Source organism: Macaca thibetana, chromosome 3 (genome assembly GCF_024542745.1).
Source record: "Macaca thibetana thibetana isolate TM-01 chromosome 3, ASM2454274v1, whole genome shotgun sequence".
Taxonomy (NCBI): Eukaryota; Metazoa; Chordata; class Mammalia; order Primates; family Cercopithecidae; genus Macaca; species Macaca thibetana.
In genome coordinates this window covers 62211079-62238540 of record NC_065580.1, presented here as the reverse complement: position 1 = coordinate 62238540, position 27462 = coordinate 62211079, and the positions used below count along the sequence as shown (strand labels likewise).

General features: G+C 33.3%; 1 protein-coding gene across 8 annotated transcripts in view; it reads left to right on the top strand.

Annotated features, from left to right (window-relative positions):
• PCLO (piccolo presynaptic cytomatrix protein) overlaps window positions 1-27462 on the top strand; it is a 396658-nt gene that overhangs the window by 259834 nt on the left and 109362 nt on the right. For 7 of the 8 annotated variants that reach the window (XM_050782798.1, XM_050782796.1, XM_050782795.1 and 4 more), the window contains exon 10: window positions 8712-8837. In XM_050782798.1, coding sequence (XP_050638755.1) covers window positions 8712-8837 — 126 coding nt within the window. Of the gene's footprint in view, window positions 1-8711; window positions 8838-19548; window positions 19638-27462 lie in introns of all 8 variants that reach the window. The other variant, XM_050782800.1, reaches the window with a different exon arrangement.

Below are 27462 nucleotides of genomic sequence, written 5' to 3'. Positions count from 1 at the left end.
TGATAGTGCAATTACATAGTATTCATTTCCTTTTTTTTCCTCTTTTTTTTTCTTTTTCTTTTTATTTATTTATTTATTTATTTATTTATTTATTTTTTGAGACGCAGCCTTACTCTGTTGCCCAGCCCAGGCTAGAGTGCAGTGGCACAATCTCGGCCCACTGCAACCTCTGCCACCCAGGTTCAAGTGATTCTCCTGCCTCAGCCTCCCGAATAGCTGGGATTACAGGTGCCTGCCACCACGCCTGGCTAATTTTTGTAGTTTTTTAGTAGAGACAGGGTTTCATCATCTTGGCCAGGTTGGTCTTGAACTCCTGACCTCGTGATTAACCTGCCTCAGCCTCCCAGAGTGTTCACTTTTTCATTGTAAGCCTTGTTTAGGAATATATTGAGCATAAAGCTATGGAAATAGAGTAAAGCTCAGATTGAATCTCTTTTGAAATCACAATTTCTTCCTGGTAAATTCTGGTGAAAACATGGATTTATTTACTCAGTAACAAAGGAAGTTTTTATTCTCAGGGTGAGTTTCACAGAAACATTATCATTTCTCCTGACAGGTTGCTTGGATATTGTGTTCCTGCTAAGGAAGTGACATTATAGACTTTGCTTCCAGCTGGAGGTAGCTTAGCACATTTTCTTATCCACTCTTAATAAAATAAAATTAAAGGAATGAATAATTGATTACATGAGAGTGAAGACATTCACAATATTCAAGGATAGGAGGATAGATGGTAATATTAATGTGAAACGTAGGCATATAAATGTAAAATGTATGTGAACTGGCAGTAGAAAAATAAGCAAGGAGAAGTGGGATTCAATAAAGGAGTAAGGATTTATATTGATTTTCTAGAATATTTTCTTGGCAGTTGGAGTGATGATCAAAGGTAGAAAGAACAAGGATGTGAAAGTCAAGAGAAAAACAATGAGTTATCAGCTTTTTTGTATGCTGGACAACCTACAGCAAGTTTCTAACTCTCCTTAGCAGTCTCAGCTGCTTTGTCGTAAAACTGGTATGAATAGTACATAACTCAAAATGTTGTGGAGGTGGTTAAAGAAAGGCAATGCAAAAAAAAGCTACGGGATAGTGTCAGACACATAGGAGACACTTGGCAAGTGTTACTCTTTTCTTCCATCCCTGAAGACAATGCTGAAGAGATTGTGAAAAATCAAATACACTTAACGTAAAATAATATTGGCACAAACAACAAAAATCAAATAAAATCCATCTGTTCAAAGTCATGTGTTTTGAGATGTTTTGACAAAAGATCAATACATCCTATAGAATAGAAAATTAGATGAAAATAAACAAAAGCAGCTCACTTTTTGCTTAAAGCATAATTTCAATGGGATGTTTGAATATTTTTAGCCCAGTTATTAACACCATGAAATACATTTTTGTCCATTCCAGAGAGTAGTAATTATTTTTAATACAGTAACGAAAATAACCAAAAATAACTATACTAAATGACTCTTCAGTGAAAAATTAGCCCCTGATATATATAGGAAAGTAGAAGCTGTTGAATTATATTGAATATCTCCTTCACCAAATGCAAATTTTGATGAGAACAGGTTCAGCCTGTAGTGTAAAAATAATTTGGCATCTGGATTTTATTTATGTACCTAAAATGACTCAGCAAATTGAGAACTTTTCTCTCTAAATCAGTTTTCAACTCCCTCCAAAATATAGGTTAGTATAATAGTTATTACATAATCAGACATATATGGCACTTTGTTCTATACAGATATACATACCAAGATATAGAAATATTAAGCCAATTACTAATTCATTTAACAGATATGTATGCAATTCATATTTGGATTATAATGCTAAAAGCTATAATATTAAAAGATGTAATAATCTCATCTTTATAATGTTGGAAAAATATAGATATAAACATACATAAAAGTATATGCAGTAATAGAAAAATGGAAATTATACTGACAAAACAAATGTAATGTTTCCTAACTAATTAGTTGCAGCTACTGCAGATTAAACCATGTAGTATAACTTGTGGGCTGCCTAAGCCAAAAGCATTTCCTCTGCTTAGTCTTGACTGAGAAATGCTGGCTTCCAACACCTTTTTTCATATCTTGGTACTTTCTCTTTTATTATTTGGTTGCAAATTCTCCCATCACTCTTCTCTAAAATTGAATGGGGAAAGGAGGGACTGGAGTGTGCTACTGTCAAACCTATGCCTTCTTATTCTAAACCAAGTGAACTGGCATAAACCAAACAGGAGACTCACTGCCAAGTCACTTGTTTGGAGAAAGAATATGTGCTTCACTCCAGATTTCCCTCATATTAGCTGTGTAGCCTGGAGTTTTGAACCTCTCAAAGCTTCATTTCCTCACATGCAAAATACAGGGCTTTTTTTTTTTTTTTTTTCCGTTTGCTCTTTTATTTTAAAATCCAATGAGATAATGTAATTTTAAAGGCATTTTCTAAGAATAGAATACAATATGCATATACTATCTTACCCAGCCTATTTCCCTTCTTTCCTACCCTCTATCACTACTCGATCATTGTTGTAACTACTATAAACACAAATGTCTTGCACATTTTGCTACCAAAATAATGTATACATATGTTGTGTGCACAACAAGTTTCTGAGTATGATTTTTATCCTTGTATTAGTTTTCTATCACTGCATAACAAATTTAATGAGTTAAAACAACAGATATTCACCATCATCATTTTCATGGGTCAATAATCCAGGCATGGCTTCAGTGGGTTCCCTGATCATGAACTTATGAACTATAATCTATGTTAGTTGTGCTGTATCCCTTTCTGGAGCTTGGGAGACCTCTTCCAAACTCATGTGGTTGTTGGTAGGATTCAGTTTCTTGTAGATGTGGAACTGAATTCCCCATACGGTTGCTGTCAGGCAGGGGCCACTGACCCCAAGTGGTCTCTCTCAATTTATTGCTATGAGGTCCACTAACATGTGACAGCTTAGTTCTTGAAGGCCAGGGGGAAATCTCTTACTCTAGCCTCTTAAGATGGAATCCAATATAAAATAATTATGGTAGTGGCTATCTATCACCTTTGCCAGATCTTATTGATTAGAAGCATGTCACAAGTTCTGCCTTCACTCAAAGGGAAGGGATTATACCAGGAAGTGGCTCATTGGAAATCATGATAGAGTATTTCTGCCACAATCCCATATTAAGTCAAGAAATCCAACAAAAGACTCTATATTTAATTTTGAATCAGAATAGTATTTTTCTTCCTACTTACATTTTATATAAGGAAAACTGACATTTATTTTGTCAAGTGCGTCATAGCTTTACACTAACATAAGTTTACACCATTTTATTTCCATCATCATTGTAGAGTTTCTTAAGTGTCTCTCAAAAAAACAATTTTCTTTAACACACAAAGTGAATGACCTCACCCCACGTCCTGGCCTGCCATCAATTTAGTATCAAGGCCAAACCTATAAAGTGACCCTATTTTCCAGGTTTGTGACGTCTAGCCTCATATCAAACAATCATTTTGTTTTGGACCCTAAGTACTGCTAAATGAAATAAATTTCCTTTTCATTGCCTTTTATAGAAGAATCTGGCAAACTCTTCAGATGTAGTCTTTATGCTTCTAATTTTGCAATTGTCTTATATAAGCTAAAATGAAGGAAAAAGAAAATCTTTATGTCATTACATGAATGAAGAATGCATTTGTGAATGTGGCAGTCCTGACAAATTTTCTTGGTAGGAATTATTCCAAGTCTATAAGGAGGAGAAAATCCTATGTGCTTTGAGTAAAATTACTTTAACAGCATACATCATCTGTCATTTGAAAAGTGTGTTCTACAGAGCCAGAATGCCAGTGTCGTTTTTGTGTATTTTTTAACTTGTCTTCCTTATTTCCCATGCCAATGGTCATTTCAATCATATGGCAGGCCATCTTGGACTCATCTCGTGCAATATACTGTGAATATGGAAAGGCTTTTGTACAGTCTTTGAACTGTACATAACATTTTAATATTAATATTATTTAGATTACATTAGAAAAGAGGTGTGAATGCAAGTTCATGGAAATGTGAGATGAATTGTTCCTTCAAATTCATCATGTACATAAAGGATATACATTTAAAACTGGAAACAGGCCAGTTGCAGTGACTCACGCCTGTAATCCGAGAAGTTTGGGAGGCCAAAGCAGGCATCACCTGAGGTCAGGAGTTTGATAACAGCTTGACCAACATGGCAACACCCCCTCTCTACCAAAAATACACAAAATTAGCTGAGCCTGGTGGCAGGAGCCTGTAATCCCAGCTACTTAGGAAGGCTGAGGCAGGAGAATCGCTTGAGCCTGGAGGCAGATGTTGCAGTGGGCCAAGACTGCACACTGCACTCCCGCCTGGGGGACAGAGCAAGACTCCATCTCAAAATAAAATAAAAAAATAAAATAAAACTACAAACAAAGGGATGCTGAACAGCAGTTTTCATGCCTGGAGCAATTGGCTGGATAAGAAAAAGCTAATGGGCATAAGTGAATTTATTATTGGAATACTCAGGATTAGAGTTGGATTAAACTTGGCATGAATGTGCTGTTTCCATTTTGATGTTGCTAAAAACTGTAAGGTATGGATTGTTATTAAGGTGATTGATGTACATTGTTGTGTTTATAGGAACGTTTTTTAAATACTGACCAATAATTAAATAAATAATGAAAATTATTTAGGTCTTCATGTTTGAGAATTAATGAACAAACTGTTGCATTTCATAGGACAAAAAGGGAAATCATTATGAATTTTTAATATAATTTGGTTTACTTTCTTAAACACTTTTATGTATAATTTACAACACAGAGATAAGTAAGTGAAATAATATAAAATTAAATTCTCACAACCTTACTCAAGAGTGTAAGTAATGTGTAAACTACATAAAAATCAATTTAATGAACTATCCTTTGGGACTTTCCTATTATTCTTGGAACTTTATAGGCATTATTATATGTATAATCTGTCTTCTTCTTTAGCCCCACTAATGACATAACTGAACTAAGCAATATATTTTTATTCTAGGATAGCTTTATTATAAAAAATCAACACAGTTGATTTAAACTATTCATAAGAAACAGTATGTTCATTAATACAAATTTTGCTTTCCCTTGATGCTTAAGTATAGGATATGAGAGTATTGAAATTAAACAAGTATTTTAATTTTATCCAAATGCAGTGTTCTAATTATAACCTCATAATATTTTAATATATATTTTAATGTTGAAAATGAAAACATTCTTTGTGATACTTTAAAATACTGGAGCTTTCATTGTAACAGATTAATAAACACATAAAATTGGATTTAATCTGTAAATTTAAATGCAAATGTAAAGATTTTTCCTTAGTATGCTCATGTTTGTTTTGTGCGTAGTTTATTTTTAAAGTGACTCCAAAGTAGCATATTTATCAAATACTTATAATGTACGTAGAGACTTAAATTGTAATTCTAAGGTTAGTAGAGGTAATGCTTTTTCTTAATGGTTTTGCTACCTTTATCATTGAATTTCTCTTTTCTATAAAGATCCCAACCTTTGAAGGTTTTCTAAATTTTAAACTTCTCGGTAAGACTTTCTTAACCACAGATATGCTTATATATCATGAAATTACCACAACTTATGACTTTCTTTTTTAGTAAAGCACTTATGTTATTTGGAGTAACTATTGGTTTACATGTCTCTGTATGCTGTCGTACTGTGAACACAAGAACAAGACCATTTTCATGGCATCTGAAGTAGCATTTCATCAATGTTTTGAGATGAAACAAAAGCAGAGAGATGACATTATGTTGATAAAAATTTGTCAAAAGTTGAAAAACAATACTATACACATCACTTGTCAAGGATCATTTACTTCTAAGAATTTCAATTCAAAATTAATGTTGCTTCTTGAGTTTACAAAAAATTCCATTGGTATTCTGCTTTCTAGATTTGAGGAGTGGTGTTACATTTTTATAGAAATATTTTTATTCATTTTATCTATATTTGAAATAAAAAACATTACAGTGCAACTATAGAAATATGAAATCAAAATATCCAGATTTAATTCTTTAAAATTACATAAATTTAATTTCTTTTCATGACATTCAAATTAGGGTAGAAGCAGCTACTATAAAACAAACAAACAAATGTTATTTTCCCTGGGTCCATTTATTTTCTAATGTTCTATTCTACAAAAATTTTTAAATCTTCCTATGCAACTTAATTGTCTACATGAGAAACAATAGCAGATGGGCACATTGGCTCATACCTGTAATCCCAGAACTTTTGGAAGGCTGAAGTAAAAGTGTCACTTGAGTCTAGGAGGTTGAAAGCAGTCTGAGCAATATAGCCAGATTTGGTGTCTGCTAAAAATAAAAAACTTAGGTGGGCATGGTGGCACTTAGTAGTCCCAGCTACTGGGGAGGCTAAGGTGGGAGAATCCCTAAGCCCATGAGTTTGAGGCTGCAGTGAGCTATGATCACACCATTGTACTCCAGCAAGGGCAACAGAGTGAGATTTTGTCTCAAAACAAAAAACAATATAGCAATGTCAACAAGAGGAACAGTAATTGTTGAAAATTAACTATATGACTGAAATTGTTTCTATGTATATAGTCTCATTTCTCACAGGATCATTTTGACTGTATTATTCTATTTACCAAAGACATGAGGCTTGTGAAGTATACTTCAAAAGCATTTTTGAGTATTTGAATTCACTATTGTGAGACTATATATTATAAAATTAAATAATTATTGTGTCTGTGCTACTTTATTGAGATGGTTCTAATTACAGTTTCTCATCACTGATCCTTTACCACAGGGTTTGAGAATGTGCTTAGCTACTAGAAATCCAATGACTCTGAGGACCCAACTACTTCACCTTCAAGACACTGTCATTTGCAGAATGAAACTAAAACCAAATTTTTAAAGTCCTTCATGCCAATGAATAGATTTTGAAGTTCCGCAACTACACTCTTTTGTTTGTTTTCTGTTTTTGTCTCCTATGTTGGCAAGGCTGGTCTTGAACTCCTGGCCTCAAGCAATCCTCCTGCCTCGGCCTCCCAAAGTGCTGGGATTACAGGCATGAGCCACCACACTCAGCCTGCAACTACACTTTTAGCCATACCTTTATAAGGTATAGCAATCTTAAGTCTATTTGTGGATTCTGAGTTTTGATATGGACTTCCTGGGGGAAAAAAGTGTTTTTAAAGGTATTCAAATAGAAGGAAAGCCCCAAAATATGTGACTAAAGTATTAGTGTTATATATAGGATCTGTTCCCATATTTGTAACCCATTCGTTTCTATAGAAGGAATTCTGCAAAAGCATTTTCTTGTTTTATTTTTATAGAAATGTCAATCTTTCTAATTTTTATAGCTTAAAAAATCAAGATTGCTCAATAGTCACATTAGATTTAAAATAATTAACATGCATTGCTTTCGTTAAAACAGGGGTTTTCAACCTTGGCTCTAGTGACATTTTGGCCTAGAGAATCCTAGGAAGATATCCTGTGCATTGTAGGATGTTTATCAGCATTCCTGGCCTCTACCCACTAAATGCCAGTAGCATCGTTCCATGTTGACAACCAAAAATGTTTCTAGACATGGACCAATATAACCTGGGAGGAAAAGTAACCCCCATTTGAAAGCCACTGCTTTAAAAGAAAAGGGTTCCTGCCTATAATTCTAGCACTGTGAGAGGCCGAGGCAGGAGGATTGCTTCAGCTCAGGAGTTTGAGGCCAGCTTGGACAACATAGTGAGACCTTGTCTCTACAAAAAAATAAAAAGAATAGAGCTATTCAAATATTCCATTATTTGTCATGATTAATATGTGTTTGTTTCTTGCCTTTCAAAATAATGATCTTAAAACTGCTATGCATTAAAGCATACTCATGCACCACATAATGTTTTGGTCAATGATGAAGTGTATATGCAACAATGTCCCATAAGATTACAGAACAGTACATTCACTGTATTTTTCTATGTTTAGGTATGTTTAGTCCTCTATATACTTGCTAATTTTTAGCCCTTTTTTAAAAAAACACAGAAACTAAAAATATCTACACTTATATTTATCTCAATTAGGTTTCTCATAATAATTATTCACCCTGGTCTTTTCATGTGGCTAATTCCAGAAGAACCTGTACTGCAAAGTAAGAGGCAGTTTACTAAGATGTTCATCAGTCAAGAATAATTTTATTGTGTCTTGTAGTAAGTGTCAGGTTAATACACAAACAATGTTAGTTGATTAATTAAGGCTGAAAAATGAATAATAATTTAAAAATTACGAGCATGTTTTCACTTTATAAATTACAATTGTTTGTATGATTGGTTTGTGTCTTCTCAATTTTGAATAGTCATTACTGCTCTTCTGTAAGTAAAATGTTTCTTAATTTCATAAGTGAATTGTATGCTCTGGGAACACTCATAAAATTTTTACAAAATACCTAGTCAAAAATTGGCAAGTCCTGGGTATATTACTGAATATGGCTGAATTCAAAAAATTACTTGTTAATATCAGGTCAATCATTGGAGAGTCTACCAAGATCTCAGAAAATCCTATTTTATATTATTGAAATCAGAATGACATACTTTGGTTTTGGTGTCCAGTTCCAATATTCATGTTATATTTAGCTTCTGGGTACCTGATCTACTTTTTGTTATCTCTCTAACTTGTGATAACTATTGTCCCTTCTTAAATTAGTACTAATAATTTGCTAATTGTTTACTACAGGTAATGGATTAGGAATTAGAATTGTGGGTGGTAAAGAAATCCCTGGACATAGTGGAGAAATTGGAGCCTACATTGCCAAGATTCTTCCTGGGGGAAGTGCAGAACAGACAGGGAAACTTATGGAAGGTAAGAATAAGGAATTTTACAGTAAAATAAAATGAATGCACTCATATTAAATGCATTTTAATTTAATATGCAAATGTTCTCACCATTCTCTGTGTAGGTAAACCTCTCTCCTTATGGTTAGTTGTGAAATTTTGGTATAGTAATGTAAAAGAAGATATGTCCACAAATATATTCATTTTATTTTCAATTGCATTGTCCTTTTGGCAGTTAGCTACAGAAGTATCTTGTTTAAGAAACACTGGTCAAAACTTTTTTACTGACTGGGGCAATTTTATTAAAAAACACTTGAGTTATCTATGATAGTGTTTCACAAACACCAAGAAAAAATATGTTGGAATTAGAGCTACAAAAAAAAATCAAATGATTCAGTACACGCTAAGGTTGGGTAAACAAGTATGGATGGCCCACAGGCTTTATCCATCTGCTGCCTGCTTCTGTAAACACTGTTTTATTGGAACACAGTCATGATCGTTAATTTACATATTGAGCCTGGGTGCTTTACCAAAACAATAGCAGAACTGCATTCATGACAGAGAATGTATGGTCTGCAGCATCTGAAATACTTACTCATGGCCCTGTACAGAAAACATTTGCCAACCCCTGTCCTAGGTGTGGTCTGTTTTTAAATACTAAATGCCTCAGTACCTCAAAAGTGTTTTAAAGTAATGATCATTAGAATAGGAGATAATGGGCCATAAAATATGTACTTAATCATTTTCATTCAGTAAAATATTGGACCTAGATTCTCAAAATACATAATGAAAATTTTTCATTGTCAATCAGATAATATGGTCATTTCCATTCTCCAGATTCTCTAACATAAATATAGTTCGCAAGGTTTTGGTGATTTTTTTTATAATGAACATTGTCACAAAGTAAATGCAACCTTTTTATTTTCTCTCTATATATAATATTACTTGAAAAAAAGTTTTTCTGTCATTTCATAGTTTAATAAATTTTGTCTGCTGTTGCTTAAAAACTTTAATCATGTTAAAATTGACTCACTGTGATTTTCTCAAATTACATATATTGGAAACTTCCAAAAAATGTCCATGGACATTTTGATAGACTATTAGAATAAACACAAATTAGAAGCAGTATTTATTCATCACAGTGTTGGGCTGGAGCCAGGTTGCTCCATATCAATAAGACATTCTATACAAATCTCTTCCCAACTTCAAATTCAGTAACATCATGATGATAGCTTGAATTGGCTATGGTGGCAGCATTTACAACGTGGAAATAGGCAAATGCTATAACTCAAAACTTTATATTTGCTTGCTTGCTGAATTATTTACTTTCAGAATGCCAGCTTACCAGCACATCACCAAATAAATAACTAAAAGTATATTGTTGGCCGGGCGTGGTGGCTCACACCTGTAATCCCAGCACTTTGAGAGGCCGAGGTGGGCGGATTGCTTGAGACCAGCAGTTCAAGACTAGTCTGGCCAACATGGAGAAACCCTGTCTCTACAAAAAAAAAAATACAAAACTTACCCGGGCGTGGTGGTGGGGAGCCTGTAGCCCCGGTTACTTGGGAGGCTGAGGCACGAGAATGGTTTGAACGTGGGAGGCGGAGGTTGCAGTGGGCCAAGATCACACCACTATACTCGAGCCTAGACAACAGAGTGAGACTTTGTCTCAAAAATAAATAAATAAATAAATAAATAAATAAATAAATAAATGCACATTAATAAAAATATTCTAATGGCATTCATAAAAGAGGACAAGTTAGGAGAGCTTGCCAGATAGCTCAATGAAAGGAAAGACTGTACGAATAAAGAAATAACAGTTATAAGCAAAGTACTTGGCACATAGGCATTTTCTATTACTATAACTCTTTTATGTCCAATGATAATTTTCGGTGTTACAGTCTAATAAGGATACATAAATTGAGACCCATTTTTAAGGATGAGAGTAATAGGATCACTTTCACCTAGTATACCTTAGAAGAAAATTGAACATGCTATTTTTATTTTAAAATAAAATTTGCAATAACAACTGTGTCTAATATCATTTGACAAAAATACTTGAATAATTTATAAATATCATATACTTTTTTGGATTAACACCATGAAAATCAACAAATACTACAAATTAGCATGATTCTAAAGACAATATCAACACAGGATATACTATGATGAAGCGATGCTCTCTGCACTTTGTAGTCTAGGTGGCGTTTATTAAGTTCATAAGTTTAATTTTAAAAATAGATATGACACTATCTCAAGAGAGAAAATGAAAGTAAATCTAAAATTATATTTGTGATTTTACAAGCTCTAAGACTGATACTAAAGTCTTCTTATTTTATTTCGGAACTAGTATTTTTGCAGTTTATGTAATTGGTTTAAGTGAGAAATCATTAAAAACTGTATGCATAGGATTTAAGATTTTATTTGTATTAATTATGGTATTTATTCATTCTCTCAAAATTTTGCCAAGGTGTTAAGTCAGGCCTTTCTATGAGTATAAATCCTCTGATTGAAGTCCAGTTCTTGTATAATCAAAACCCATAATTTGTTATTTATAATTTCCAGCTTTATTTACTCTTATAACAAAGCTCTTTAATAAACTACTTGTTAATATTTCTATTAGATTCATGATACTGTCTTGACTGTCAATATTCAAATACTGTTTTTGAGCATTAAATATTTTGGAGAATAATGTCGACATATGGTACATCATATCTTTCCCCCCCTCATAAAGGTTATACTTGTATTCTACACCATCAGGTGACAATGATAGAAGTTTATTCCTTTAGTATCCAAAGATTAACTAGCTAGAAGTTTACAAGTCCAAAAGGGTATACACAAGAATTCACCTTGTTTAGACCACTACATTTACTGGTACGTGTGTGTGTGTGGTGTGTGTGTGTGTGTGTGTTTTATACTTGTTTTTGTCTATAGTTCTATGTTTAATTTTACACTATATCCTTCATCCTCAACCCCTTATAGATTATCCCAAAATTCCAAAGCAGTAGATTGGTTGAGATACAACCCTGATTTTTATGCCTTATGTGAGGTATTATCATGATGTCAATTGTATATCACTGGAGGTTTTTTTCCAATTAAAAAAATTCATCATTATTGATTTTTTAAAATTTATTTGTTGAAGGCAATAAAGGTGTTGAACATTTCATAGTTTGAAGTTAACTCTTTCCTAAGGAAAAATTATACCTACGTTAATAAAAGATAGATGGTGTGTTTATGTAATTTGATTTTTCCCCCTGTTTACTTGCAGGCAGACTTAGAAATTGATCATCTCTTTCATATATATCTTTGTTTTCTGTATTTCTGAATATAGAATTATATAGACTGTGCCCCTACAGATTCACTGTCATCTTCCAGTTTATTTAAAACATGAATGACAACTTGGTTGGCAATAGAATTCTTAGAGCGTACTCTTTTCTACCCTAATCTACAAAGCTGTTGTTTGGAAAAGCTAAGTCTCCTGCTTTTCCTGAGTTTGTTCATTTCTCTTATCACAGACTTTAAAAAATATTTTGGTATAGCTTTTACTTTTAGAGTTTTATTTTTATTTTTAATTGACAATAATACCTATATAGATTTATGAGTTACAATGTGATGTTTCAATTCATATATATATTATGGAATGATCAAATCAGGCCACCTAGCGTACGACAGGATTTTACAACATCAGATTCTAACATTTTAACACTTTTGCAGCACTCGGTGTCATAGACTCTGACTATGTTGGCTTTGGGAAAACAAGAGTATTTTCAAATTCCCTCTAGCTTTTGTTCTGTATATTCACTTACAATACATTGAGCAGTCATATAGGTTTTCTGATGTTTATAAGCCAAGTGCTATTGGTTTTTTTTTTTTTTTTTTTTTTTATTATACTTTAAGTTGTAGGGTACATGTGCATAACGTGCAGGTTTGTTACATATGTATACTTGTGCCATGTTGGTGTGCATTGGGAGTTATACCTGATGTAAATGATGAGTTGATGGCTATTGGTTTTAAAACACTCCTAATGGTATGTGTGCCATCTCCTAAAATAAAAAAATGCAGTTCAAGAACTTTACTATTAAAAATTTCCTGAGCCATTTTTTAGTTTTCAATCAGTCTACAATGATTTTCTGAAAGAACTCAGAGAATCAAGTACTTGAAGGATTATAATGCCCCAAAAATCTTAAAATTTATTTCCCAGTAACATTTAGTAAGCATTCCTACACAAATACTGGACAGAGAATAATCTTTTGCAACCTATTATTCTTTGTTTTAGTTGCGTAAATTAGTCTTTGTTCTATAAAAAAGATGAAGACAAAAGATCTGGGGAATTTACAAATCTAAATTTCTGAAGTGCTATTTCTTGCTATTTGATTTAGGATACAATATTAACAATTTTTTGACCAGCACTGTTGGGGCTGTGAGATGTTCAGCAATGTTGGAGTATTAAATGGTATATAATGTTGTCTCTCATTTTCGTCTTTGTCATTGGTATTTTTTGTTGAACTAGTTTGAGCATCTAAAAGTGTACTAGAATATATGAACTTTGAATAAATATTTACAACTTTCATTTTAAATCTTTACCCTAGATTAATTATTATAAACCTTTTTATATTTAAGTTAAATATAACCAACATCTTACCTAATAGACTTTAGAAAAGTAGATGCTTCCTCTATAAATAACTGTATTTTCTCTTGACTGTTTACCAGGTAAAACCTACTGATTACAATTTTAGGAAGTTTTGCATTTATTACATGCTTATTCTTTAAAAATCACTATCTGCATATGTTCATCTAAGATCAATATTCCAACCCTCTCCAAATTTGGGAAATTTTTAAACAATTGTCAAGATCTCATGACAAATGGAAACTTCGATTTTACTCTGATAAAGACCAGATTCAGGCCGGTCACAGTGGCTCACTCCTGTAATCTCATTGCGTTGAGCCCAGGAGGCGGAGGTTGCAGTGAACCGAGATTGCGCCCCTGCACTGTGTTCCTTACCACTTTGTGCACACATCTATTGTGTACCTTGACCTTGTCAGTTTTTTTTCCTGCATGCTCAGTGTTCAACACAATGCCAGTAGCAAAGATCCAAGCAATATATAAAGAAATAGGTGATTTAAAAAAAAAAAAAAAAAAAAAAAAAACTTTGTTTTCAAAAGTAGGATACTTATTAAGACCTCACTCCTCACAGGATTGTGTGAAGCAAATAAAATGATATGTGTGGTTTATATACTACTATTTGTAATTAATCATATACATTTAAGCATTTAAGACAGCATCAATATTTCTAAACCTTTTAATTATCTTTTTAAAATAGTATACAGAATGCAAAGTTACCTCTGTGCACATGTTCTCACAACCTTGAACTTAACTGCTCATGTATTTACATACATTTATTTTAGGTTTATTTTTTTCCTTGGTGTTACTTTGCTTTGAATTTAAATTCAGATCTCTGGGATGGGAGAACAGGGTCATTACTGACAGAAAAACCCCCCAATCTAGAACTACAGGACCATCTTCCTGTGCAGTGACTGAGTATGGGAAGGAGATTTTTCTCTGCCAGTTCTTCTTTAGTCCAGAAGATCCAAAATTGTCTTTATGCTGTGGCTGAGCAAGGGTAAGGACACAAAAGAGAGGAGTTTTAGATTAGAAGTTAGGATCTCAACTCAAATAAGTACTTTGTGCAAGTGTTTTCTGCCTGACACATCTGTTTGTGATTCGTTTGCACTTAATAGTGAATGGGTTTTGCTCTCAATCTTGTAAATTTTCATTGAAACAACTCAGTAGTTGAATTTCTCCATTACACAGTAGGCACAGAAAGTCAAGTTTTGACGTTTAAAATGCATAGAACTGGACATGATGTTCCTTCCTTAAGCTGAGCCTCTTCCCCAGTCAGCAAAATTGCCATGTAAGACTCACATAGCTTATTCGTACTTTTTTCTCATTTCACTTATTAAGATGCCCAGCACAACACCTTACATCTGTGATTCCTTCTTTGATTCTAATGAGAATGGAGGAGGATGGCAGGAGTGTGGATGGGGGATGGAGTGTCTCAGCTTTCTCATGGTCCAGTGCATGCAATTTAACACTTAATCAGGTGATGAGCTGTAATTTTCATTAAAAAGGTTCAAATGTGCAAAAAAATAATAATAATAACCGAATAATATAGCAAACAGCCGTGTACCTATCATACTGTTTTATTGTCTCACAATTTTACCATGTTTCTTTCATATTTGAAAATGAAATAGGCCCCTATAAATTAGTTAAAGCTTCCTGTAGTCACCCCTCAACTCACAAACCTCTGTTACAATCCCAGGATAAAATATCAGAATTAATTCGGGTTATACTTTTGCTTACATTTCTTTACTGTGTTATGTATGTATCCACAACTATATAAGATTCATTTTGCTTGTTTGAAAAATTGTATTTAAATAATATCTTGCCACACATGTCTTTTTGCCGCTTTTAAGTCACCTGAAGTTTTGGAGATTGATCAAAACGTACATGTAACTCTAGTTCATTTATTTTCACTACTGGGTAGAATTCTGTTACTATATGTCTCTAATACAGTTTAATTTAAGCATTTCCTGGTTATTTAGGGCATTGTAGTTTTGGTTTGCTTTATTTTTACTGCTTTAAACAATGCTATAATTAGTTTTTCATGTAGTCTCCTTGCGACCATGTATAGGAGTTTATTCTACAGTACAACTTAAATTTCTGGGTTATAATGACTATCAATCTTGTCAAATAACGTGGAAGAATGTTCTGTGGCTTCTTCTACTAGTTTATTTTTTTTCCAAATTTCTCTCCCAAGTGTTTCATACTATTTCTACATTTGTCAGTGTCAAATTAGTGTTCTCATCTCTATACATACTTTTTCCTCTTTCTTTACATTTCGTTTTATCAAATCCGTTGTGCGATGGTTTCCCATTGTTGCTTTCATTTACTTTTCCTTCAGTAGTGCTCAGTATGATCATATTCTATTAATCTTGTTAGCTTGTGGATTTTTCTCATCTGAGATTTGACTCATCTTTTTGCCTATTCTTTAATTGGATTGTTTGTGAATTTTTAATCATTTTAGGGCATCTTTATATATTTTGAACATAATCATTTGTCAAATATGTAGGATATAAATAGCTTTTACCAGTATATGGCTTATATTTTTAGTTTCTGTCTCTTTTTTTTTTGTAAAATTTGAAGTTTTAATATAGTCAAATTTGTCATTTTGTTTCAAGTAAGTTTTATAAATGTGTTGTATTGTTTAGGAAATTCTCCATGCCCTGAAGTCTTAAATATATTATTCTTCATTTTCTTCTAAAAACTGTAAAATGTTACATTCCAGAAATGTTCTTAAGCTCACGGAATTAAGTTGTTTTTAATGTATCTGTGGTCCAAAGTAGAAAGTTCGTATTTTAGTTTTGTTTTCTTTCTCAATATGTATAATCAGTTTTCTATGCACCATTTTATTAAAGCTTTATATTTCAGAACTTAAACAGGACTTTGGTCTTGTTTTTTCAACAAGCATTCCTGAGCCATCTCTAGAGTGGCTCAGCTCCTGAGGGGCTATATGCCTCTGGGTCATTTTTTTTTATTGGCGCATAATAGTTGTACATATTTATAGAGTACATGTGATATTTTCATGCATGCATACAATGTGTAATGATGAAATGTGGATAATAGGGATACCCATCACCTCAAACATTTATCATTTCTTTGTGTTGGGAACATTTAAAATCTTTCCTTCTTGCTACTGTGAAATATGCAATAAATTATTGCTAGCTATATATTTACTATATTCATGAGATCAATTTATTTAGCTTACACATGTGAGTGAAAATATGTAATATTTGTCTTTCTGTGTCTGCCACTGTTTGTGGCAAACAGTGTATGAGCATTTCTCTTTCTTCAAATCTTTGCCAGCATTTCCTATTTTCATCTCCTTGCCGGCATCACTATTTTGAAAATAGTCATTTTTAATGGGGTGAGGTGAAATCTCATTATGGTTTTAGTTTGAATTTCCTTTGTAACTAGTGATATTCAGCATTTTAATGTATCTTTTGGCCATTTGTATGTCTTCTTTTGAAAAATATCTATTTAGATCTTTTGCTCATTTTTTAAATCAATTTATTTGGGGGGTTTGTTGCTATTAAGTTGTTTGAGTTCCTTATACATTCTACCTATTCATCCCTTGTCAGATGTATAGTTTGCAAATATTTTCTCCCATTCTGTAGGTTGTCTCTTCACTTTGTTGACTGGTTCCTTTGCTGTGCAGAAGATTTTTAGGTTGACACAATCCCATTTATCAAATTTTGCTTTCGTTGCTTATGCTTTTGAAGTCTTACTCAAAACATTTTTGCCCATACCAATGTCCTGGAGTATTCTTTTAACGTTTTCTTCTAGTAGTTTCATAAGTTCAGGTCTTAAATTTAAATCTTTATTTAAATTAGAGTTTATTTTGATATATAAGAGATAGTGTTCTAATTTTAATCTTCTGCATATGAATATCCAGTTTTGTCAGCATCATTTCTTAAAAAGACTATCCTTTTCCCAGTGTATATTCTTGGCGCCTTTGTTGAAACTGTGTTGGCTGTAAATGCACGTACTTATTTCTGGGTTCTGTATTCTCTTCCATTGGTCTATGTGTCTGCTTTTAGGCCATGCCATGCTCTTTTGGTTACTATACCTTTATAGTGTATTTTGAAGCCAGGTAGTGTGATGCCTCCAGCTTTGTTCTTTTTACTTAAGATTACTTTGTCTATTCATGGCATTTTGTGGGTTCCATACAACTATTAGAAAAATTGTTTTATTTCTGTGAAGAATGACATTGATTGGTATTTTGACAGAGATTGCATTGAATCTGCAGATCATTTTACATAGTGTGGACATTTTATCAATATTAATTTTTTCAATCCATGAACATGAAATATCTTTCCATTTTTTATGTGTCCTTTCAATTTTTTATCCATTGAAATTGAAGAGGATACATAAAAATGAAAAGATACTTCATGTTTTATGTTTCCATTGTAAAGATCTTTCATTTACTTAGTTAAATTTATTCTTAGGTATTTTATTATACTGTAGCTGTTTTAAATAGGATTGCTTTCTTGATTTCTTCTTCTTTGCTACTACTGTGCGCCATTTTTTGAATAGTGTATCGTTACTCACACTTGTCTACTAGTCCCATCTGTCATATATTAATTTTTTTAAATGCATGCACAGATCTTTTCTGAGTTCCCTGTTCTGGTCTGTTTTTCTATCCTACTGGCCTATTTGTCTATCCCTACACCAATATCACACTGTTTTAATTGTAACATCTTTATATTAAGTCCTGGCATTTGGCAGGTGGATCCATCCTAGAGCTGTTCATCAAAATGCTCTCGGAACAATTCTTGACCCTTTGGTTTTGCATATAAATTCTAGAATCTGCTTTTCAATTTTCATGACAATCTCTGTTGAGATTTGATAGTGATTTCATTGAAGAGACTGATTAATTTGGAAAAAATTTAGACATATAGTCATGTCCAGTTGAGTCTTCAATAAGTTGACAATGCAGGATTTTGCTCTACTTAGAGACTTAGTCATTGTATTCTGAATTAATACAATAACATGAGTTAGGACATTAAAACAATTATCCATAGCAAGTGTTAAACTTATTAACAATATTATATGGTTTTATCAATTTATACCAATATTATATCTCCAGAAAAGGTAGAGTAGAAGATATAGATAAAATCAATTTTACTTGGTAATATCATGAGCTAAATCTAAACTTTTATGTGCATATCATTGGTTCTAAGCTTTATTTAATCACTGGATATTTTGAACTAGTTCTCCAAATTCATTTTTGTCCTAGTTGTCTGTGTTATAACATAATTGTGAAATACATTACCATCATGATGCTTTTAAAACTTCAGCAGTTTTTGTAAGAGGACAATGAATCCACAAGGACTAAATATCATATATTCAGTGAACCTAAAACACCGTTTATATTGATAAGTTGTTCAACTTTGTTAATTTAATAAAATCTTTTGAAGATAACTTGTATCTATATTATGTATCTATATTATTGTATCTTGTATCTGTATTAATTTATATTATTATAATTGGTAAATTTAGAAAATTTTTGGAAAACTCTTTGGAGTTAAGATAGAAATATAACATTAAAATCTGAATGTGTCTTCAAGAACATTCTGAATGGAAGAGCACAAAGCTAAAACCAATGATATCCAATATTTGCTTATAGATTTAGCCAGAGCTACATGGCAAGTAAGCATGTCCAAGCCCATAAGACATGTAATGAAATGAGAGAAACTTCATTGTTTGTCCATAGGTATTCTCTGAGGAAATGCCTCTGCGATATTAATTATACTTCGTGCATACTTTTATATTCTTAGTTTTTAGTTGTTTCAGAGTAGGCGATTGAAATTGGTCCAGCTAGCTTGCTTTTCTTCTTAAAGATGAACTGACAGGGTTTCTGGCAAGAAAATGCTGTTGGATTTATTGTTGAGAATCAGCGATTGAAGTAAGGGTGAAAGTTAGCTGTTTTTGGAGTGGTGGTTTTGGTTTTAGAAGTTGGCCTCTGGAATTCCTTGTCATGAAAAAGTCTTTGGTAGAAGAGCTAATTCCAGTAGCATTATTAGAGGACAGAGGACGTACTCCAGCGTAACATAAGGAAGAATGTGCCTAGGCAAGGAAGTCTCTATTTCTGCTTATGCTTTTTTGGCATATGTTACAGATGGCATGGCAGTGATCAAGGTTGGAGATCAAGAAACACAGCACACAGATGAGTGAGCTTCCTTGTTCTTGTTCCAGGGGGATTACCAGGTACGGATTGGTCATTAGCATGAGATTTCTCAAAATTCTCTAAAACTGGTGTGTTAGGTACACATAACACAGACCACATTTCATGTTGATACGAAGATTTTCTAATATGTATTTAGGAAACTATCTTCTTTGAAGAAAAATACAAATTATTGGTCCCTGGGCTGATAGGTTGTAATATATTATTTTTAAGATGTAGTGATATCACACCACATCAGGATATTAGTGATTAGATACATTGCCAGTACAAAGAAATATGTTTCTCTTCTTTATCCATTTATTTTGAAATTTATCAGAGGAAAATTATGCTTACATTATAATTTTTGTGATAGGGACATGAAGGAAACTAAATAATGTCCTGTTTTATGCAGTCCAATGCCCCAAATCCTAATTTGATTGCCTTCATCAAGGGTGACATACTTTGAAATATTTGTGTGTTCAGTGACATTGCTTCATGAGGAACAATTGTTCCTACAGTTAAATTTCTGGATTTGTCTAACCAGTATTTCATGGAATAGACTGCACTTTGTTGTAAGCTTGGAGTGGTTACTTTGGAAGCAAGGATGCTAACCTATCTTTTTAATATCCATACCAGATCTTCAGCCAGCCAATGCTTTAGTATCTCCATTGATTAGTAGAGAGCCATGGTTTTAGAGTTAGATCAGGATTTAAATTCAGATCTGGTACATATTGCCTGTATTTTTTAAAACTTTTAGTACCCAGGTATTCTTGGCTGGATAACTGGGATAATAGTTGGCAAAATTGTTATCACATTTAGGAATAAGATATAGGAAACATAATGTCATGCTTAGAATATTGTAAGTAGTAAAAAGAAATCTCTGTTTACTTTCAACTTTGAAGGTCTTTGACAATAAGAAGAATATTTACCATATTAAGTTTGAATTCTGTGTCTTCCATATTTGTGCATGCTTAAATCATTGACCCTGATCAGGTCTGAATTCTGAGTTACAGGAGGAGATAATATTTCTGATGAATACAGCATCGAACTCGGAGTCAGAAGACTCTGAATTAATGCTGTCTTCAGGAATTTAGGGAACTTACTTGTGTTTTCTGTATTTCCTTTTATATCATCTGTATAATTAGATTTCAGGATCTAACTCACATCATTACAATGAGGATGAAAGGAGCCAATATCTTTTATAACTGTAAAGCAATGGACTAGCTATAGAACTATTTTGTTAAGGATAGGTAAAATTATTTTCATAAATAATATTAATCTTATAAAGCCTAGACTTTATGTAAGGGAACATTTAAATGCTAGAAGTATCTGATATAATGAAATATATCATTTTAAATACCAAGCCCACATTAATAAAAAATTATAATGCCTAAAGCGATTAAGTCATTTCTCACATAAATATATCGCCTCTTAACTGGAAAATCATAATTTTGGCTAATCTTTTTTTTTTTTTCTGAGACAGAGTCTTGCTCTGTTTCCCAGGTTGGAGTGCAGTGGTGCAATCTCGGCTCACTGCAAGCTCCACTTCCTGGGTTCACACGATTCTCCTGCCTCAGCCTCCTGAGTAGCTGGGACTACAGGCATCCGCCACCATGTCCGGCTAATTTTTTGTATTTTTAGTAGAGACAGGGTTTCACCATGTTAGCCAGGATGGTCTCAATCTCCTGACCTTGTGATCCACCCGCCTTGACCACTCAAAGTGCTGGGAATACAGGCATGAGCCACTACACCCAGCCAATTTCGGCTAATCTTTTAGAAGGCTTTCTAAATTTTTCTTATCAACAATAGGTTAATCAGTAAACCTTGTGTTCTGATTGAAATCTATGACATATGTACAATGGATGTTTGTGTATATGACTTTCTTGGTATGTTGGTCAGTGAAAACACATCTTGTTGATAAATAGATTCATGATGTAGGAGTCAGATGATTCCGTTTCTGGACCACTCTTTCTCATCAACTGTTAGTGTGACCTTTGTCAAATCACAGAAACTCCCTGGGTCTTTAGCATTAAACGTAAGAGACTTATGAGATATGCTACCTTTTGAAGAGATGTGAGGGAGAGGTTGAACATTAAGAAAACCATAGTTTCTTAAGGCTTGGAGATGGGAGATGAGGCAGCATTATACAAGCAGTGATAAGCTGGGTATGTTATATGAGATGGAAATCCAAGAATTAGAATTAAGGATGTGACACTAATTACGGTAAATGAAAAAATAAGTGAGTCCAGAAGTGGATAAATCATAAGAGAAAACAGTTAAGTCTTAGGGCACCTCCCTTCCCTATAAGCCCATTACAAGGCTTTAAGAAGGGTTTAGAAATATGTGGTGTTTGTGACATTTGTCAGCTTTTTAACATTTGTGATTTGTTATTTCTTATCTCCTTTTTAAAAATATTCACTTATATCTAATTTTGTACTTATAATCTTACATTTTTTCTTAAAATTTTATATGTTTTAGGCCTTAAGAAACCTGGATTCATTCCTGCATGAGATGTTGTCTTTATTGGTGCAGGACTTTGAAGTACTTACTGCAATACTGATGTGAAGTAGTAATATACTGAAAAGGTGGATGGAGGTGACAAACAGGAAGTTCAGAGAGATGGTTGTTGTAAAGGAGTAGAAGTGAAAATACTAGGAATACTGGAAATAATGCAGAATGCAAATAGAGCAAAACATTTATTTAGTAACTATACTGTATAAGTCTATCCTAAAATAATATAGAACGATATGGTTTTTCCTTGCTTTCAAGATGCCTACAGTCCAGAAATGCAGTAGATGTAAGATATACATTGTAGGGGGAGAGTTGGATCAGGGTCTTAAGTATTTTAGAAAAATATAAAATAAATATGAAGAACTAGGACAAAGATAGTTTTAATGGAAGAAAACTCTTTTGTTGTTGTTGTTGTTGTTGAGACAGGATCTCACTCTGTCACCTAGGCTGGCATGCAGTGGCGCAATCACTACTCACTGTGGCCTCAGCCTCCTGGCCTCAAGCGATCCTCCCACCTCAGCCTCCCAAGTAGTTGGGACCACAGGCATGCACTACTACATGTGCTACTTTTTTAAAAAAACTTTTGTAGAGACAGGTGTGCTGCCATGTTGCCCAGGCTAGCCTTGACTTTCTGGGCTCAAATGATCCTCCTGCATCAGCCTCCCAAAGTTCTGGGATTATAGGCCTGAACCACCACACCTGGCCCAAAACTCTTTTTTTTTACAATTAATGATGTTTGTCTTCGGTTTAATTTTGATAGATGTATTCTTTTAGTTTCATTAAAAGAAAATACAGAACTAAAGAAGTGCAGAATACATGGGTTGACTGCTTGCATTAGAATCAACACCATGACTAAATGGAGCTTACAGATTTTTCCCCCACTGGAAAGAATTCCAGGTAACTTTCAGGTAGTTTCTAAGAGCAGAATATAAGCTCCTGAAGGCAAGACACTGTCAAGGAACTATACAGATCTTTTAAGGTTCTCATTTATTTTAATTAATTTTTAATTGTTCAGCATAGTAATGGAGTACTGTTCCAGATACAATGATAAGTGCTGAAGTGGAAACAATAGCTTACAAGAATGTAGGTTTTTACTTCCGTACTTAAGAAATTCATACTAAAGGGGTGTGTGTGTGTGTGTGTGTGTGTGTGTGTGTGCGTGTGTGTTTATAAAATTTCACTGAGAGTAGTGAAAGAAAATAAGATTCCTTTATTTCCTCTTGAGCTGCTTTTGTTTCCTTTTATATTCTACTCATTCCCCAAATCCTAGTTACTGTCAGCCACAGCACTTGAGTTTGCTGAATGCCATTATTTATTCATTCATTTTTTCAAAGATTTTTTCTTTAGTACATATTGTATAAAGCAATTTCTCTTCTTGGACATGTGAGGGCTTCAGTGAAGAAAGCATGGGTTTTATATTCTAATAGCTAAGACAGATAATAAGCATTAATATATAAATGTTAAATATATTTCATATATTATAATGTATTAAGTGTCATACATTAGATGGTAATAAATGCTAAGGAGAAAAATATAGCAAAGAGGGTGGGTATGGCATGTAGGAGGATGTGATTGCAGTTTGAGATGAGGTGGTAAGAGAAAGTTTTGGCAAGAAGGCAAAAATTCAGTAAAGCCACCAAGGATGGGAAAGAATGATCTGGGAGTTGTCTTGCATTATAGGCAGAGAAGTGACAAGGACACAAATATCCCAAGCAAGAGCATGCCTGGTGTGTGCCAAGAACAGCAAGACAGAAAGGAAGCCAACATGGCTGAAACTGAGTGAACACGTGAGAGAGCGAATACCAAAACTCAGAGAAGTAGCAGGGGTCAAATCCTGTAGGCCATTGTAAGGATTTTAACGTCTACTCATGTGAGATGAGAAGCAATTGACCTGACATAAGCTGAATGATGTTTAAATAGGATCACTCTTACTGCTGTATTAAGAATAGTTTTAAAGAGGTAAAGAGTAGAAGCGAGGAGAGTTGCTAAGAACCTATATAAGTTAAGACCAAGGTGGGAACGAGGAGGTGTTGAGAAATAGTTATATATATGTATAATAGATATACATATATATCAACACAATATGTATATTTAGTTAATGAAAATGATCTCAATATGTTCATTCATTTGTTAGGTATTCACATTTATAAGACAAAATCCCTTCACCATTTTTTTAAAACTTAAATCCTTGCATAATACAGCAAACCAACAGAGTATTTTGCATCTAAGTCTTACATCTTATTTTAAATTAACACAATAAATACACATATTTTAGTAGGAATTATACCATATAAATGTTTATTTGTGTAGTTCTCTTTTTTTTTTTTTTTTTTTTGAGACGGCATCTTGCTCTGTCGCCCAGACTAAAGTGCAATGACACGATCTCGGCTCACTGCAACCTCTGCCTCCCTGGTTCAAGTGATTCTTCTGCCTCAGCCTCCTGAGTAGCTGGGATTCCAGTCACCCGCTACCATGCCCAGCTAATTTTTGTAATTTTAGTACAAGCGGGGTTTTACTATGTAGGCCAGGCTGGTCTCAACCTTCTGATCTCAGGTGATCCGCCCACCTTGGCCTCCCAAAGTGCTAGGATTCCAGGTGTGAGCCACCAAGCCTGGCATTTGTGTGGTTCTACAGGTGGCAGTTCAATATTTTTTTATTTCTATCATTTGTAATTTGCATCTCAGTAGGATAAAAGGCAACCAAGAGCCACAGTTTTAATATTTATGAAGGAAAATCATTCTCTAATACTTATTTATTTAAGAAAATTATGTCTGTGTCAATATCACTTTATTTATGAGAACAAAGGTGAATAAAATCTCTCAATCTCTTAGAGTGCTTAGACAGTTTGCATTCATAAACTGTGGATAAAATGAATTTAAGTACTATATTGATTCGAAGAACTGATTCTCAGCAGTCCTATTTTTTCATCCTGACAATATTTTCTGAAAATTGTATTTCATGTAAGAATTAATAGTCAATTGCAATTTTGAATTCCTGTCTTATTTTTGTTAAATTTTACCCATTCTCTGGGCTTCCAGTGTGTCTCTGATTTTATCCATTCATTCATTCAGCAAATTGTCATTCACTAACGTTTCCATTGTCACAACAGAGGCAATTACATAAATGAATAAATTAAAATATAATATTTTGAGGATAACAGTAGAAGTATGTACAAGAAACAGAGAAAACACAAAATAAACTGACACTAACCTGCTGAAGTTGGAGGAGAAATGCATACATCCTCTCCAAATGGCAAGAAGTTATTAAAATAACGATCTAATTATTGTAAACCTTTCCTTTTATGTCTTAATATTAGCAAATTAATTAAGTCCAAATACAATGTTAGACATAAGCCTTCCACAACGTATTCCAGCTATACAAACTCATCTTTATCCATTCTCACCTCCAATCTACACACCCACCAGCCCCACTCTGATCCCAGAGCCATGATGCTATTTGCCTTCTGTGGGCATTTGTTCATGATGTTCCTACTCCACAGTAGGAGTAATCATGTCAGAAGTTATAACTAATTGATATAAGTGGCCCAGAATTTAGTACCCTCTTTGGCACATACTGACTAAATATTTGTGGCATACTGACTTGATGTGATGTTTTATTATAATTCAATACATTTATTTATATTGAGTATATACTTACATCTAAGATATTAGCTATAAAATAGCCAGAAGTTTATAATTAGATATTCCATATAACTTAAACATTTAAAAAGCCTTTATAATACCAAAATTACGTAATTTAGATGAGGAATGAGGAGACTTGGCTTTTCAAACTGCCACCAAATGTGGCTTCTAAAACTGTGGGGGTTTTTATTGTGAAAATGGGGATTTACTTACCCTATCTATTTTATTGGATTACTGTGAAGATAAAATGAGAAAAAAAAATGGGCAAAATAACTTTTTTGTGTGAGTCCTGTATTGGTGTTCCTTATTAATACCAGAGGTATTACCACAAGTGAAATGGGTTAAATTTTACTCCTTTTAACTGAAATAACCACCAATCAAATGGTATACATATGAAAACCCTCTATTATTCATATAAAACTGTATTGCCAATACTTTTACAGTTGTAATCCTGTTTACGATTAGAGATATAATTTCTCTACATGAATATTAGAAAGCTGGAGGGAATGTAGTTAAGTTGTATTCTATTCAGTTGGCAGAAATTGCTGTTGAACTGTTTTCTTCTTAGCCAATTCTTATTTTTCAATGGAAAATCAATTATTGCAGGATGTTATATACACTCTAATATTGATTGATAGCATTTGAAATTGAATTCTGTTTATTAAAGAAATTGGTAACTTTTCAAATAGAATTCAATGATCAAATGACATTTGTTATTTATTAAACATCTACCAAGTCAAAGTGAATTATTTCCTAATTCTTCATTGTGATACAAAGAACAGAATATTTACACTTTTTATGAAATAACTTGACACATAATTTTATTTCTTTGAAGATTCTCTCAGGATGATAAAATGGTTACTGATATTTTTATTGTTTGAACTGATGTCTCTATGTTATTTACATCTTTTGACACTTCCGATTATGAAAGAAATTGTGCATCCATTTTACCCTTTTAATTTTGATTATGTCATTCATAATAATCATGTAGCATAATTGGCTCCAATATAAGCAAAGTATAACTTTTTAATTTTTAATTCTTTGGATAAATAGTAAATGTATATTTATGAGGCACATGAGATGTTTTCATGCAGGCATGCAAAGAGAAACAAGCACATCATGGAGAATAGGGTATCCATGCCCTCAAGCATTTATCTTTTGACTTACAAACAATACATTATATTCATTAGGTTATTTTTAAATGTACAATTAAGTTCTTATTGACTGTAGTCACACTATTTGTGCCATTGAATAGTAGGTCTTATTTATTCTATTTTTTGTACCCTTTAACCATCCTCACCTTCCCTCCAACCCCCTACTACCATTTCCAACTTCTAGTAACCATCCTTCTACTCTCTATATCCATGAATTCAATACTTTTGATTTTTAGATCCCACAAATAAGTGAGAACATGCGATGTTTGTCTTTTGTGCCTGGCTTATTTCACGTAACACGATGATCTCCAGTTCCATCGTGTTGTTACAAATTACTGGATCTTGTTATTTTTTATGGCTGAATAGTACTCCATTGTGTATATGTACCACCTTTTCTTTATTCATTCATCTGCTGATGGACAGTTAGGTTGCTTCCAATTTTTTTTTTTTTTTTTTGAGACGGAGTCTTGCTCTGGTTGCTTCCAATTCTTAGCTGTTGTAAACAGTGTAGCAATAAACATAGGAGTACAAATATCTCCTCAATAAACTGATTTCCTTTATTT